The following is a 16967-nucleotide window of genomic DNA, read 5'->3' as shown; positions in this document are numbered from 1 at the left end:
TCTAAGTATTTAGATCTTAACCCTTTCGCCCTTTCTTGGGATACGCAAAGAAATTTTTTTGTCAGCTATCTTGTCAGTCACAGAGAAATATTTTCTTATCTCTTCGCAAATGAATCAATTTAATATTTTATTTTCTTTGTTTCTCTAAAAATCTGAGAATTGGTATTTTAATACGTAGTCGTATTAAAAACTGTGAATTCGATGTTAAGGATAAACAAGGCAAGGGATGTGAAACGGTGGCAGAGGGTTTATAAAGAAAAAGTCGAGAGAGGCAGCGAGTATATTGTCAAAATATATTCAATGAAAAAATCATCTTGTAAAATTAGACAATCGTTCCATTCGTTACAAGGGTATTAATAATAGGAGTGATAATAATAATAATCGACGTCATCATTATTACCTTGCCTAACAGAACCGCTACCGAATGCAATTAGAATCCCTACAACCTATAGCGGTGCCTTAAGAAACTCGAGGAACGTCCTTTATTTACAACAATTATCGTGAAATTTACGCCAAGGATTCGCGATCGGGCGCGACGCGAGCGGCAATTCATTCTATTCCTCATTCTTCTTCGATTTATTCCTTCCTCTTCTCATTCTTTACTTGAGCAATAATTACAGTCACACTCGTTAAGTTCACGCTCGACGCGCCCGAATTTATTTATAAATAATATATATTTATATATTTATATATTCGTATTTATATATACTCGACGTTAAAACCCAACGTTTCGCGCGACACGAAACACACTGGAGTTCTCTGTTTAATTATCAATTTCGATAACTCTTCGTTCACGCGTTTCAACACATGAGTCAATGGTTCGTCGTTGATATTGATCGTCGAGACGCGTTGGATCGAGTTAATCGTAACGATACGGAATCCCTCAATCGCAACCCTTCATCATCTTGATTCACATAACGATAACGATTACGAAATATTATTATGTACGTACATATAATCGTTTAATGCATTCATTTATTTAAACACGTAATACCAATAGAAAAGTATTACGTTCATCCTCCTTCTACTAACCCCATGGAAACGTTGGATTTTCACACAGCACTGATAAGGTTTGTTACCTTTAACTAGGCTTACCTCAAAACGCTTATAACCAATAAATAGACATCGACAACTAATTACAAACGCTTCCGAACCGGGTGTACTACATCGACGTGTCCCATCGAAACGTGCACCCTTCGTGTGTACGTATTTCCATGTAATCGTTCGTGCACATGTGTCGCGAAATTCACCATAATGTGACAGAAAACTGTAGTAGATCAAGCTCTCTTCGCTTATGCCTCGCTTACAATAAATACACCTTCTATACCGTTCAACTAATCGATTCTTCTTTATTGTACAACCTCCATTTTCCCCCAGATCGAATGCCGCTCGGTCCACATAGAGAACATCCTTGCTAGGAAAATCTTATTTTCACCCTTTCACTCGTCTCACGTTTCTTATTATTGTTACCGTGTTCCGTGTAGGCGTAGCGAGCTACATTGTATCGGATCAATAGATCCACGTAGTTATGGGAAAATCTCGTAAGAAATGGTTCGTCAAAAACGAAACAACTTCTTTTTCTTTATACAGCTTCCTACCGAACCCTTAAAACGCGAGATACCACTCGTTTCGACGAATAAATTATTCACAGTGTCGTTGTTCGCGCGTTCTTAAGGACAAAGAAAGTCGTGGATTCACGTAATAGAATAAAACAGTTCCTCGTTTCGTTGCGTGGCGTCGAACCCGCGAATTCTCGACCACGTTAACGACGGGCGTTTTACGAATCGTTCGGCTGGCCTGTCCCGGAAATGGAATTTCGGAGATCACGCGCAGTCCAAGGACGCCAAGGACGCTGGACTGTGCGGTCCGCCCAGCATGAATGGAGGACTCATCGGTGGTCCACCGCTTCCGGTGCTGTTCCCATAAAGCTCAAGGTCGCCAAGGGAACCGCCGTCCACGCTGCCGTCGCATTTGTCCGACTTCCCCTCCTGCTTCAGCACCATGCGCCGCCATTTTGCGCGGGCGTTCTGGAACCAGACCTGCGAACACATCGAAACCACACCGTTCAATGTATATACGTATCGCGTACCTTCGCGTATTCGATGCTTCAGCCGCGAGTGCTGATCGAAGAGAGAGTGCGCGGAGAGACTCGTGCATCGGATACCCGATGAATGTTACTATTCTTCTACGCTTTCGAGTGCATTTTTCTAGTGTTGTCGATATATTTGTTCGCGGATACTTTCGAGTGTTTGTTCCGAGCCTTGTTAGAAAGTCGATGAAATGATATAATAGATTATGGAGAGCTTGCAACTCGCATATTTTAGGTGTATTAGACTGTAGCATGGAGTGTTTGGTTTTGGAGTATCAATTTAACAACGATTTCAGTTCTTAGGAAATATTTTTATTCTCTGTATATTGCTTTTCTTAGATTGATTTAAATGTAAGAATTCCCCTTTTCATCTATAGTCGTAGCTTTTCAGATTTCAGCTGACAGAAAACGCTTCTTTTTGGGGATTTAACCGAATATGTCTCTTTAAAAATCGGACATTAACGCCGGATTAATGATTGCTTCCGCCATTTACCGCATGTGTTTAGATTTGCAAATTGCAAAGTTGGAAGGCGTGTTTTTAACCCCCTACACTTTAAAACCTTCTTTCCTCCATTTTCCTCTGGATGCGTAAGTTCGCCATCCTCGAAAGAACATCGCCTAAAAAGAAGCACACCCCAATTTCTCCCGTGCCTTTACCACGCCTCGTTGCACCTGACGACGAAAAGAAACGCGGGACAAAAGGAGGTGGAGGACAGTCGCAGTGAAGAGAATGGTCGAAGAGGACCAAAAAGCTCGCGCGCCACCAATATATCTTCATCGAGGGGGCGCACTCGGAATACAGAGGGAGAAAGAGCGTGCAATTTAAATGCAACCACACGCGCAGTGGCACGTCAACGGGCCAGGCCCTGGCTAGGATAGCTACATCGTCCACACAATGCAACAATATATAATGCCACGATACACAGCCTCGAGCCTCTCCCTTTCGCCACTCTACCCTCTGTTCCCGATAGATAAAAGACGGCCTCGATACACGAATCCGGCGTCGCCATTTTCAAGAGAGTCTCCTCCCCCGCTAACTGAAAACCAGCAGAGACTTCCAACCGACACAACCTGGGTCTCCCCTTCGTGGTCGAAGCGTGTACGAGTGTTTCTCCCTGTGGCGAACTCGCAACTCTCTCGCGCGCGCATGTTTGTATTATACATACCTATAACGTGGTTACCACTGTGTAGGTTGTGTGCACGTTTGTACATGTGTATGTATGTTTGTACGGAGTTTGAAAGTGTCGGTGGGTTAGGTACGCGCGTTCTCGTGTATTCGCACATGTATACATAGAACGAAGTACGTAGAGAGACGAGAGGAGAGCGGCGACGAACGCAGCCGCGGCGAATGAGCGAGTATTCGTGCGTTTCGCGATCAATATCAAGCAAGATGGCGACCAAGAACCCTACGCCGCACCGAATACAATAGGCCGGCTCTCGCGCCTCCTCCCCTGGCCAACCCGACGACCCCCAAGCCTTTTCTCTTTCTCTAGATCTTCTGCCGGTTGCTGCCGGCGCCATCGAGTCACCGCGCGCTTCACTATGTCTGCCTGGATCCACGTGAAGAGGCTGTGCTTCACGGGTGCACAGAGCCGCACAAGGATTTCGAGGATCTCGTTCTTTCGCTAGAATAGAAGGAGTCGCTTCCGCAGAAACGGGTTAACTTTATTGGGTGAAGATCGGGGATGGTGGGGTGGGACGTGGTTTTGGTGCGTGCAGAGGAATGTTTCTAAGAGGAACTGAAAATCGTTTTTGTCGTAGATTGAGAGCGATTATAATGCAGATTTTATGGGCTATGTAAAAGTAGTTTGAACTTCCATGCTGATTTCTCTGATTGTTTTCGGAGAGCGCTAATTTTAAGGGATAGAAGGAATTCTTTAATCTTCAACCTCTTTTTACGCTAATTTTAAGGGATGGAAGGAATTCTTTAATCTTCAACCTTTGTTTACATTGACGATGTCATTCACGTTTTGGCGATCGATTCCTTTCTTTGCAACGAAGGAAAATAATCTTCAACGGAACGTGGCGTGTAATAAATTACATCGTGTTGCAGTAATAAGATCATAAATGAAACAAAGATCAAATAAAGATTTGGAAACAAATTTTACGGAAATTAAGGAAATCAATTCATTGTCTAATTCGTGTGCAATCTATGGCTCCGACATTTGACGATTCGATTTGTCGGTTATAACTCAAGAGGGTCGAGATATACGAATTTTCTACGAATAAAGAACCAGCTAATTTCAAAATCCTATCGCAATAAAAATGTCTCCATACCACCAAAACCCATAAACCCTTCAAATCTTCCTGGAACAATACCAAGCTCCATAAACCATCCTTCTTAAGAGCCTCTTAACTTGAAAACGAATCCGATTAATTCGCCATAAAAACTGCGAAGCAACCACAAAATAACCGGAAATGATTTCACCCATAATCACACGTTTAGGTCCGAATGTCCAGAAGTCAGTCGGGTCTAATCGGCCCGGTGGCAACGATTTACGCTCAGACAAATGCTCGTTCACGACGATCTTCGATTCGGCGGATCGATCGACTGAAGTTTCGGAGGTTGATCTTAACGCGCTGAGACGTGTGTGTTCGCACGTTACACCCGTCCCGATTCACGAAATAGATTCCTGGCCCGTGTAATTTAACAGTAGTGGGTTAACGAGGGCAGAGCGCGGCGCTCGTTACGACAAAATTTGCCCGGCCGGAGATTTTGAGTAGCGGCGGATTGACGGAGGGCCATAATTACGGGGAAAGGCCACAGAGGCTCGTCGACGGAAATATCACCGTGGCCCATGCGGTTCTTTTACCTCAACGCGCCGCCGGCAGCACGCACTAATTGGGAGAAGCGCGCGCGTACGTCTCCACCGCGCGCGGTTCACCCGCCACGTGAATATTTTTATAGGAGTCCCTGGCAAGCGTGGCGACGACCGAACGCCACGCACAAGGGGTGCAGGGAGAGACAGTGAAAAAAGAGGAAAAACGATCGAACCACCGGCTATCCATCTTCCAACCGCGACTTTTGTCTGCACCTTTTTTACCCGCCTCTGGAAACCTCCGCGACCCTCCCGAAACCGCAGGCCCGGCCTCTTCCCTCCTCGTCTACGGACACCGATAGTTATCTATTCGAAACAACGTCTTTCCGTCGCGACGACTTTTTTACTCCGTTTTTCGTTTTGCTTGCGCTGCTTCGTTTTTAAAGAAAATAATATTAAGGAAAAGAAGAGTTCGTATTGGAAATGGGGGGAGTTGAAAAGTGAAAGTTTTTTAGTCGACTTTCGACTCCTAATATTGCTGTGTTCTTTGAATCATTTTAGGATCATAATAGAATTTGGATTATTTCATTTTTCAATTCTTATATAATATGTAATCGCTGCTTGCCTATGATCCAACGATACCAATCGATAATTAAATAAAATCGTCATCAACGTATGAGAGGAATTATTTTACAAGAATGAAGAGAGTACGAATTTATCAAGAAGCTAGTAAATTGTCGAGCGTATTAAATGCTCAAAAATATGTTCAACCTCCTTTTGATTAATGAACTTATCCAAACGAAGATAAATGGAGAAAGCTACAGACATTTCACCAAAGTGGGAGGATGATCGATACTGAGAAAACAATCAGCCTATTTATCTTTCACGCAAAAATGAATCACCGTCTGGCCTAGATCGAAACGTAGGATCTCAGGGAAACGGTAGGACGACGATTTTCCCCGGGACCTTCTCTTTTCGCGTACTAACAATCTCTTCTATCTTTAACCTACCGCCGCGTGTTCCACGTTTTCAAGTGCCGCCGAAATAAACGTAACACGGTCGCATAAATTCCAAAGACACCGCGGCTGGATCGAACAACACGAAGAGGGAACGCAACGATACAATCTGTCCGAAACGACGTAGCCGAAAAGGTCCCGGGGACAGTTTTAGCTGGCCTATGAAGGGCGTCATGCGTCATTGACGGCGTGCACTAATTGGAGGAGGCCGGTGCACGCCCGACGCGAATACTTTTCCCGCGAACCGACCCTGTAAATTTCCTTTTAATTGCTCATCAAGACGATTCCACGCCTCTAAATATTTTGTCTAGCGTGGAAATACGATGGAACGTTCAATGTGTAGACGATTCAGAAGATTGAATTTGACAGAATATGATGTGCTTTATACATAAGTACAGTCATTCGTAAGAATTTTTGTACGTTCTATAAGGGGACTGTTCTTGTCCAAATGAATTCAATTTTCGTATAATTTTGATCAATTTATAGTAACGAAGAACACATAGAGTTTGATTAAACGTACAAACTCATGATGAATTGGTAATTAAAAGTAGCACTTACTATCATCTTCCTATGGTAAGTTTTTCTATGGTTCAATTCAAATAACGAAGTTGATAATTATTAATTGCTATAAGAAACACGGTATATATTATAACGAATAATATAAGAGCAACTAAATTATATTAATTTTCAAAAATCTAATTTTAAACCCGTGTCGTTAAAAATCATATTGTATTATAAAATTAAGAAGTATCCAATGTCTCGTCAATACGTCTATACGTTCCAGGAAGAGCATAGTCCCAATTAATTAACTCCGAAGAAAGCTACTCTTAGACCAGGAAACCGATTATATATTCCACAATATCAATGTGCATCGAACCTCCATCCAGAGCACTGTCAATCAATAACAAATAACAAATCTTCCCAAGACAAAATCGGACACACGTGCATGTAACGATGACACATCCCGCGAATCATCAAACGTCGCAAAACTCGATTCCACGATTAAACTTGAGTAAATGTAGCACGAAACGACTATGGCTATGGCTTCGTCACCAGATCGAAAGCTTACCTGTAACACCCTTTTTGGCAAGCCAGTTTTCTGGGAAAGTTGCTTGAGATCCTTCGCGTCCGGATTGTGATTGATCGCGAAGTAACTCTTCATCGTCCTTAACTGGTGATGCTTGAAACTCGTTCTCATTCGTTTTGTTCTGCTATTGGAACCAGGTATGCCGGGAGTCGCCGGTCCTCCTCTACCGAAGGGCATATCTATGTAGTCCGCGTTCAAATCTGCAACATAAATTCCCAACATCCGGATTATGCGTCTTAATTAAACACCGGTGTCGCGGGCTATTTTTGAAGCCGCCCGTATCGCCTGTATCAGTTAGGGGGATCTTTTCCCGGCGGCGGTGGACCGAACCTCTCTTCGCGCGCTAAGGGTTGGACCCGGCTTTGGATTTATGTCTCGCCTTCCACGCAGTTCGTCTCGCCGATACCACGGAACGTCAATATCGCCGCGACTTTATTTACCGTCGTTTATCGTTTACCAACTAATTGTTTAAATGAAAGGGTTAATGATATGGAGGTTTGATAGGGAAGATTTGTGTTTACTCGGTTATATTTTCTTTCGGTTGGATTATTTGGAAGTTTGTCAGTCGTGGATTTTCTAGATATACTGTACAGTATTTGGCAATCCTTTTGAACTGATTCTGTCATTTGTTCTATTGCTTTTAGAAATCAATAAAATCGAACGAATGGAATCTTTTTACTAGTGCATTCAATATCAGGTGAAAAGTTATTATTTGCAATGCATATAAATAATATAATGTTAAAAATAAATACGCATGAAATGAAACTTCCTTTCATTAAGAAATTCAAGGAAACTGGAACATGTTTTCCTTTCCAAATTCCTAACTTCTCTTCGTATTGCCATCGCCTATCGATTTCACTGCTTCACAGCAAACACGCTACAGAAAAATCTCATCGAAAATCAAAAGCGATAGGGGGACGACGTTGGTAACCAACGATCACGCGTCTCGATCGGAAATAAAGTTATCGTGGCAACAATTGCGGGCTCTCGAGGCAATGCGAAGAACCGTCGGAAGCGGCAATGCGGCTGGTCGCGACTCTAGCGCTGTTTGATGTGTATCACAGCTCATTAGCTCCTCGAGTGCAAACAAGAAGGGTGATAGCGTATGCGAAAGACCAGTGGATACACGGCCAATTACAACTCTATGCAGCAAATAGTTTGCAGGCACGATACCTCATTCCGGTATATCTATCCTGTCCCCGAGACTTCGCCAGTCCACCAGAGAATAAAGCGACGCTCCGACAGCCGTCCAGCCAGATGGCGGATCGATAAGATCGAGATCGATCTTCTATCGCGTGGAAATCTACGAAACCGCTGACTCGTTCACGATGAACGACCGTTCTTACATATTTTTTTTCTTTTTTCTCTTTACCCGTTCATTCGCTACCGTTCGCTATCTGAACTGGATCCTGCGAACTTCTGCCGCTCAGTTGATGAACTTTTAGATCTCACGGAGATCTTATGAGAATTTCTAATTACCGCGTTAGACGATTATTTGGAACCGTGAGAGAGTATCGATATTCCCTATCCTATTTTTATACTATTAAAGCATTTTACGACTCTATACTATACAATCATGCTTCATGATGTATTTTATGAAAAATGGAGTTCGGATTGTTGAACAACTTATTTTCATTATTGTAACAATCACTTCTGATAAGATCAAATTTGTTACTGAATAGATTCAATCTTTTAAATCATCGTATCAGATCGTCAATCGTATCAGATAGTAAAAAGTATAAATAGCTGAAGTAGGAAGAGCTAGCATATCTTAGAAATTGTATTAATTCCAAGGTTAAACGAGTTGGAAATATCTCGCAAAAAAATTCAACACAACCTCGTCTTCTCGATCTGAAACATTGTCAAACGACCACCACACGTTCTAAAACCAAGCACACCTTGAGATAAAAGGAAAAACTGGAAGAAATTCTAGTCGAAGAGGCCCGACGACCTTGCCAGCGAAGAAGGTCCAATCGACGAAGGCCCCCCCTATCAAATTATTTTATTTCAAACGATAAATTCTCGCGCGAGGCTATATCCAACCAGCAAACAGAACAAATAATTTCCAGTCATCCGTGGGTCCCGTGTCGAGACATCATCGTCCGCGGACACGAACCACGAGATCTTTTTCACAGGAAACAGCCAAAAGAAAAGGACCCAGAGAAGAAAGAAAGAGGAAGAAAATGAAGGAACAAAAAGAAAAGCAGAGGAACTGGTCCCGGGGTAGAGAACGGCGCACGGCCGGTGGTTCGTCGAGGCGACTCGTCTCTGGTCCCTCCTCTGTTCCCACGGTCGGTCAACAATCGAAATTAAGTTCTCGAAGGCGGAGAAGGAAGCTGCCGCGGCGCGCTGCCCACGCGCGACACGTACACGCTTTGTTGGGATTGGATTCGTGAATTTATGTCGCGGCGACAAATTTTATCAGGGTTCGGTGGCAAACACCACGCGCCCACGCGCGCCCGTAAATCACCGGCGGAGCACACACCTCTCGGGGATTCGTCGTGTTACGTGCGCGTACCGCGCGATCTCTGACCGCGTGGCCGAGGCCCTCGTACCAACGTCCACCGATCCGGGACCCTGCAGCTCGTGTAAGAATTTTCGTGCACGCGATCGCGATCGTGCCCCGACACAGACGATTGAAAATCCTCGGACCTGATCTAGGTACACTTTGGAACTGTTCTTAAAACATGGATGCAGAGGAATGGTTAAATGCGAGTTGGCATGAAGTCTCTATATGGTGATTCAAAGCGGTTAAATTACAGTTACAAGGAACGTTATGTGGACAATTTGGATTGCTACGTAGTTAAGAAGAACGTCGATGAAATTAAGATGAAGTATCTTCTAAGTCTTAGGTAACATTGATTGTTTGGAATAAAGAAATAGGAGTTGCTCGTAATTTTATGTGATATCTACTTTATTCCAGGCGGAGTCTTCCACGTTAATTTGATTAAAGTCATTAAGTTAAGTCGAATATAATATGAGGCAACCTTCTGATAATTAAGAAGATCGTTGGTAATATTAAAAATCGAGATATATCTTTTAAATATCATTACTTGATCGTAATACAGGAATTGTGTCATTGTCTTATCGAGCTATAGCTTTCCATATTCATCATTAACAATTCGTTTTGTGCTGCGGTTAAACAGAACGCGTTCTTTCTTATCTTAGATTAATTAAATAAAGAGAATATATGAATATTAATTGATCTTGTATCAGGGACGACTCAAATTTTGATAAATAAGATAAGCGTTATTGATTGTTAATAAAGTTAGATTGCCTAATTTGTATAGATAAAAGTGGTTCAAGGGTTAACACAACGATAGAGAGAATTTTCTGGCGTGTGTTTCGGTATAACAACGTTAAAAGTAATAAACGTTAATTTAATGGAGCAAAAATAATGACTCATTGACGAATTACAATGTTTTAGCACAGCTTAATTGAATTGCGATAGGCACGCAGTTTTCGTGCTATTAATTTTTCAAGATGAGAAGTTCAACAACACTGAGCGCCTCGTTTTTCAAAGCTACTGACGCGGTTTGCGATATTTTCTTGTTAAGCAAACATTCGACCACTTCACGGTCCAAAAAATCGTACAGCAATTTTGCGGAGTTACACGTCTCGTGCTTTCTAATTGCAAACCATGATTATTGCGTGATACATTCCAGCACAATGTTCGTACAACGTGTTTCTATTCCAATTTGCATCTGTTCTATCGGGTACGTTTCACCTTCATTTGCGATCGAATCTCTGAAACGTGTCTACACATACGTATACTATTCGCTGCCAGAATGTTAATTCGCGCGTGAAGAATTTCTCTAAAATAACTTTTGCATTCCTCGAGGGACAATGTGCAAAGCTTTTTATAAATCTGGTACGTGGTGCAACCGAGAAAGCGATGAATCACTTTGCAGCTGTTAGGATGCCCGCAAAATCGTCCAACAGCATGCGATACAATACAAAATAATACGCTTCGGAAGAATAACGAAAAACAATGCGACCAAGTTCCCTCCGAATATTCTAAAACACTGGATTATGCTCGATGGAAGAAACGATCCAGATAATTCGCAGACACAAATTCTTCTTTCTAAGTCACATAACACGATGGAAGTGACGAGTGATCGAGAAATATAGCTATCACTGTATAAATATATTTTGCTGCTACGTGTTACATGGAAGCTAAAAATATAAAGAAACAGTTACTTTAGAATTCTGTTACCTCGGAAGATTGTTTAGCCACAAATTTAAAGAAATTAATCATAAAGTTAATAGGAGATTAAGTGTAGCGCTTAAACACGAACCTATACGAGAATTATGACTTAGAAATTAAGGATTCAAAAAACTACGGCTTTACGGTAAAACAAATTACTCTGTAGTTTGTTTCTTCCATCAAGCACATCTTCGTTTTCCCGCAAAACTTTTGATCAGATACGGGTAACGACACTCACCTATGTTGGCGGTCATAGCTTCGAGATCCTTGGGTTTCCTCTTCCTAGGCCTACCCTTCTGTCTTGGCGGCGGCACGACGGCGGCGCCATTGAAGTACGGTACCTTGGGTGGTGAGCCTGCGTCGGGTATGGATGGCGTCGAAGGCTGAAGCGGTACCGGGCTTACGTGGCTGTGGGGATGCTGAGGATGCATCGAGTGATGCGGGTGAGACGGATGGGAGGGATGATGATGATGGTGGTGAAGGAATTCCGGCGAGGGGAACGGTTGACCGGGATAGTGCGGACCGGGCGGATAAACCGGAACCGGAGGACTCTGGGACGGGTGCAGCTCCGCGCCCATCTCGTAATGCAATCGACAGAGCACTGCACCATCCCTCATCCCGAAGTGATCGCCCTTGGTCAGCGGAACCGCGCAGGCGGCACATGAGAAGCAACGGACATGGAACACCAAGTCTCTGGCTCGCATCACCAGCTCCGAGGCCAGGATCGCTGCGTGGCATCGGGCACATCGTTTCATACTGCCAAACATTCTGAAAAAAATTTAGATTTAAAGTTATATATGTGGGGACAATGTGTTTTCTTTCGAGAATATTCATTAAACAAGGAAGATTAATTTTCTAGTACTTAAAAGTGAGGTATTTTAACTGATTTTTATACTTGAATCTATGAATGAGACATTTCATTCCTAAAAATGTAGGTAATTTTAAGTTCGTTTCTTTTTTCTTCAATCACTAACATAAAATCGTTCATATTTTTCAGCAATACCAACGTGTTCTTTTATTAAGACAAAATCGTGATTATACCTAAATATTTGCTTATTTTTGTTGTGTTGCTTTAGCTCTAATTAGCTATAGATAACATATTGAGGTAGATATGAAGTATCTTGTTGAAAGCGCCATATGAACGACTGTGCGATAAAATATCTCATTCATATACATATTGGGATGGTTTAAAAGAATTCTTTTGTAATTATCGAATAATTCCTGTAACGTAAGTGACGGTTTTAAATATATATGATAATAACGACATAAATGTTGTTTTACATACATATAATATATCTCTAAAATAATATGATGCTTCAACGGGCAATAACTTGGCCTAAAGTAGCCCGATCCTTAAGCTCCCAATTTGCAAGACGATCACACAGCCCGGTTAAAAAGCCAGGGTAACTAAACGTTCTAGCAAAGTTACGCCGCTTTTGGTCCGTGGGGCATATCTTTGGAACTAAACCGGCCAATTAACAGGGCAAGAAATCGGGCGACGTTGGTACAACGCCCGCCGACACCGGGATACATACAAACAGATCGAACCGGCGGCCATGACAAAAATAACCAAGAAATTATCGTAACTGCGGGATGCAGGCGGCGCCCATTTTTCCATTCACTTTAAACGATACAAACACATCCGCATGGGGAATGTTTCTCATCGTCCGAGATATCCACCGTGTCCCACAGATAGGGTTCCGTTAAATCGAGAGAGAAAAAAAAGGAGAAAAAAATGAAAGAAAGAAAAAAGGCAACCAGCAAGCAGATAAACAGCCACCGCCAGAGAAGTGTCCGTGGCACGAACGTGGATCGAAGTGGAACAGAGACAGAGGCGACACATAGAAACTCAGTGATATCACGAAGGTAGGGAAGGGACACGTATGGTAAACCGCGGTGAAGCAAAAGGGCGGAAAGGGAAGGAATATGCCGATGCAACGGGCACCGTGACATCGCTACTGCATTAGCGGCACCCTGCAGTCTCCATTACCGAAGCCGGTCGACTATCTACCCGACATCCACCACGGCTACCTACCTAACCACCTATCTCACTCTCCACCTCCTCCCAAATATATTACGTCGCCTCGCAGCCGTACTAAAGAACCTAGATAGAGACGTGCCCGATCTTATAACCCTGATGCCACGTCGGATCCAGTCTCCGTTAAGTTGCTCCGCACCATATAGAAATATATGGTAGGCATAATCATGGTGTTTCAGACGTATGTAGAACGATCCTCGAACCTGGGTCATTGGTTAGTCTCTGAGGTGTTCTGAGACGAATGTTTGAAGAATAATAAGAAAAATGGCTTGGTCGTAATGTTATACACAACTGTCGCTGAAATTATTGTTCGTGTATATCGTTTAGATATTTTTATTTGTATCTGAAATAAAGAGAAACGTCTCTCTATTACCTGGGACCTAAATAAAGGGAACATTGCATCGCTTTGAAAAATATCGCAGAGAAAATCGAGTATATGCAAATAAATTTAAGTAACATTACAGATTACTAAATTTTCTTACAATATGTTTTAAGGTATGATTCAAAGAAAGGCGAATTGTGTAAAAGCGTGAGGTTGAAGTAGAGACTATTTTATAGAAGAGACGGTTTTCCTTTTGATCTCTCTGGAATCATGTCAACACGCGTAGCCAGACAATGATTTTTCTGAGATCGACGCGATATTGATGGAATGAATAGGGAAATGCGGGAAAACAAAAGGAGGATGTGGCCACGAGAAATCGTGCACGCACTGCGGAGCAACGATCTCAGCAATTGGAAAACGAGAAAATGGGGAATAACGATCAGATATCGCGTAACGGAAAAGCAAGCCAGACTCCGCGTAACGAGTTTCGTTGTTTCTCGATGGAACAACGACTCGGTTTGCTCGGTATTCTCGTCTCGAAAAGGGAACACGTTCGATGCATACCCTGTTCGATAACACAATGAAATGCAAACAAGATTTAAAAAACCCATTCATCTAGTATCTCCATTAACACGGTCTGTATAGTGCATTAAATCTACATAAAGCTTGTTTAAACTGTCTTTGCTCTACCAAGCATTTTAACAAATAAAGTTTCTTCTTAATTAATATACGTTACATTCTATTAATAACAATAAATGAATAACAAATCAAATTACTTAATATTATATATTCAATTTTCCCGAAAAAGATAATTACATCCAAAACAAAACGAAAAAGAAAATGAAGAAAAAGGAGCAAGAATGTAATCTAATTGTCATAACGTTGCATGTACGCTACCTCTACACGTTATCTCGCTGCATAATTCTAAATGAGTTAATAAAAATTCTAACATATTTGTTTTATTACATAACTAAATTTTGCAGCAAAGCAACGAACGATAACAAAAGATTCTTTTCCCCTAACAAACACCTTCAACAATCCTCAGAAGAAGAATAGCAAAGATGAAACTGTTATTGTATAACTCGAAAGAGGGCCAATCGGTTACTCAACATGCTCGAATGGATCCGATTAGGCAAAAATACGCGGAGTTATCCTGCTGGGCGCAAACCAGACTACCGCAGCCATTGTATTCTATATGTGTAGCAGGATTGGGGCTGTCAATAGGATCAGAACAACGATAACAATGTGTCTCGAGTCAAGAGACCCTCGACGACTAGTAGATTTGCCGCGCCTAATCCATTAGATTAGGTTTAGGTTTTACCAGGGACCAGGTTAAATCCCTTCGACTCGAAGACTATGTTCTACAGTGCAACGTTATTCGTTGAAACCTTTGGCACCCATCGTTGAAGGCAGAAGGTTGCCGAATGACTGGCTACTTTCATCGCTGGCGTTCAAGTCGTTTTGGCCGTGTCCCTGTGAAGAGGTGTTGACACGGCTTGACGCTAACTCCCGTCGACGCTTGAATGGAACTTTGAATTGAGTCTACTTGTCGGACTCGCTTGGAGACCGAATATTTTTCTAACTCGATTGGAGGAGCCTGTTCAGTTGAATGTGAAATTGAGGAAGAGGATTAATTTAGTTTGAAGTGCGGTGTAGTTTGATGTTAATGGTGTTTCGTAGGGGTTGAGGAGTAGTTCGATTTGACATAGAGAAATTATAGAAATTGTTACAGCACTTATAGAAAATTTCCATCAATAATATATTGATGGAAATTGCGAATGACGCCTATTATAAATAAATATTTATCAATTACTCAATTATGAACACGAATGATTCTGTCTTGCCATCAATCTCTCCAACTGATCAGAAACCCAAACTTTCCACTTCATTAATCCATCACTCTTCCTCCATAAGACTCGTACATCCTCTTCAAGCCCAAACACCTCACGAAACCGTCAGAAACCCGCAAGGTATTTACAGCAAAGAGAAAAATCCGTGAAGGTAAGTAGGGTAGAGTTGGTTTTGGCTATTCCTTGCCGTTGGTCGACGCTGTCTTCAGCCTCCCCACGAGGGCTGTCCCGCCGATGGATGAATGAACGAGCTCCACGACCGGGAATAACCTCATTCACGCGCTTCCATCCGTCCTTCCACGCTCATCCTGGTTCCACAAGGCACGGTGGGGGGACGCCCGCAGAGTTTTACAAGATGCGCCATATGCGATACATTATTATACAATGCGAGTTGCCGCGGTATTCTAAGCGCGGCCAGAGCCTCGCTTTTTCGCCCGGCTCCTAAACGGATCGTACCCAGTCCGCCACAAAGAGTCGGAAATCTTTTATAATACGCGAACTACTCGCGCAGCACTGGGACCACTTGCCGCGCGTTCGCACACTCGTTGCATCCGTCGACCACGTGGATATTCTCTCCCTCCGTTTCCATTTCCTTTTCTTTCTTGCTTTCTCTCTTTCTTTCTTCCCTCCTCATCCAGCTTCTTTTGGTCCGTAGCCTCGTTGCGACCGCTTTCTTTTCGGTTCGCTTTCTTTGGCCCTCGAGAGATGCCCGCGAGGACACGAGCCCCGCAGAGGCCGCGATTTCTCACGTGCCGTCTCGAGAAAGATGTAAGACTCCACACGTCTTCATCCTTCGACCTTTGCACCCCGCGGTTCTCGTACTTCCCGCACGCTTCTGGGGGTGATTTTTTTATACACTATACAATGTTGGGTATTTTCTCTTTTTTCTTTTTCTCTTCTTTTTTTTCATGTTGGTTCCTGTTTCTCTTTGTACGATTGTTGGTAGGCGCGAGGAGGAGATCGTGTTGAGTTTGGTACAGTTGGCGAGATATTTCCGAAGGTTTGATTATGATTACTTTGCCAAATAACTTTTGATAGAGATTTAGTGGTAATGGAGTTAAGCTTGAATAGTTTTTATAGGATTGTAGCTTATTTGGATTATATTAACCATTATCTTAATATTTCTCTAAAGAAGTAGTTCGTAAAAGTTATGATCTTGTCCAGACTTTTACTCTTAAACAGTTTTTTCTGTACTTGCTTGTTATGTTAAAACTTTTTAAGCGTTTTGTATTATGTAAATTTTGCCTACAGGCAATTGCATCGCTTACACTTGTGATACGAGTAGAAACATTCCAAACTACTGTACGAAACACTTAACATATCTCTAATGAAGATTCGCCATTAAACGAAGAAGCGTGCAAGCCAAACGTCGTTAAGATTTCACAAGCTGCAACCTGCAATCCAAAAATTGTAAGAAATTCAAAGTCCTTCGCTCGATTAAACATTCCAGTAATTTCTTTGTAATGTATTCACAAATTCTAGCCAGCCACTCTTGCTGAATTCTAACAACCACATCGTTAAGACTCTTGCAGAAATGTTAAAACGAAATGGTAATCGTGAAAGTAATCGACGTTTTATCGAGAGAATGCTTTCGCTATG

The 16967-nt window shown here is 42.4% G+C and overlaps 1 protein-coding gene across 2 annotated transcripts in view; it reads right to left on the bottom strand.

The window, feature by feature from the left end:
• Positions 1 to 270: 270 nt before the first annotated feature.
• LOC138178248 (protein apterous-like) overlaps positions 271 to 16967 on the bottom strand; it is a 55769-nt gene continuing 39072 nt past the window's right edge. For both annotated transcript variants that reach the window (XM_069109907.1, XM_069109908.1), the window contains exons 4-6: positions 11397 to 11926; positions 6934 to 7151; positions 271 to 2039 (exon numbers count right to left, since the gene is read on the bottom strand). In XM_069109907.1, the coding sequence (XP_068966008.1) occupies positions 1824 to 2039; positions 6934 to 7151; positions 11397 to 11926 (964 nt within the window). In that variant the 3' untranslated portion in view covers positions 271 to 1823. The remainder of the gene's footprint in view (positions 2040 to 6933; positions 7152 to 11396; positions 11927 to 16967) is intronic.

This window comes from Bombus flavifrons, chromosome 3 (genome assembly GCF_040668555.2).
Source record: "Bombus flavifrons isolate JBK064 chromosome 3, iyBomFlav1_principal, whole genome shotgun sequence".
Lineage (NCBI taxonomy): Eukaryota > Metazoa > Arthropoda > Insecta > Hymenoptera > Apidae > Bombus > Bombus flavifrons.
This window is presented reverse-complemented; position numbering and strand designations above follow the sequence as displayed.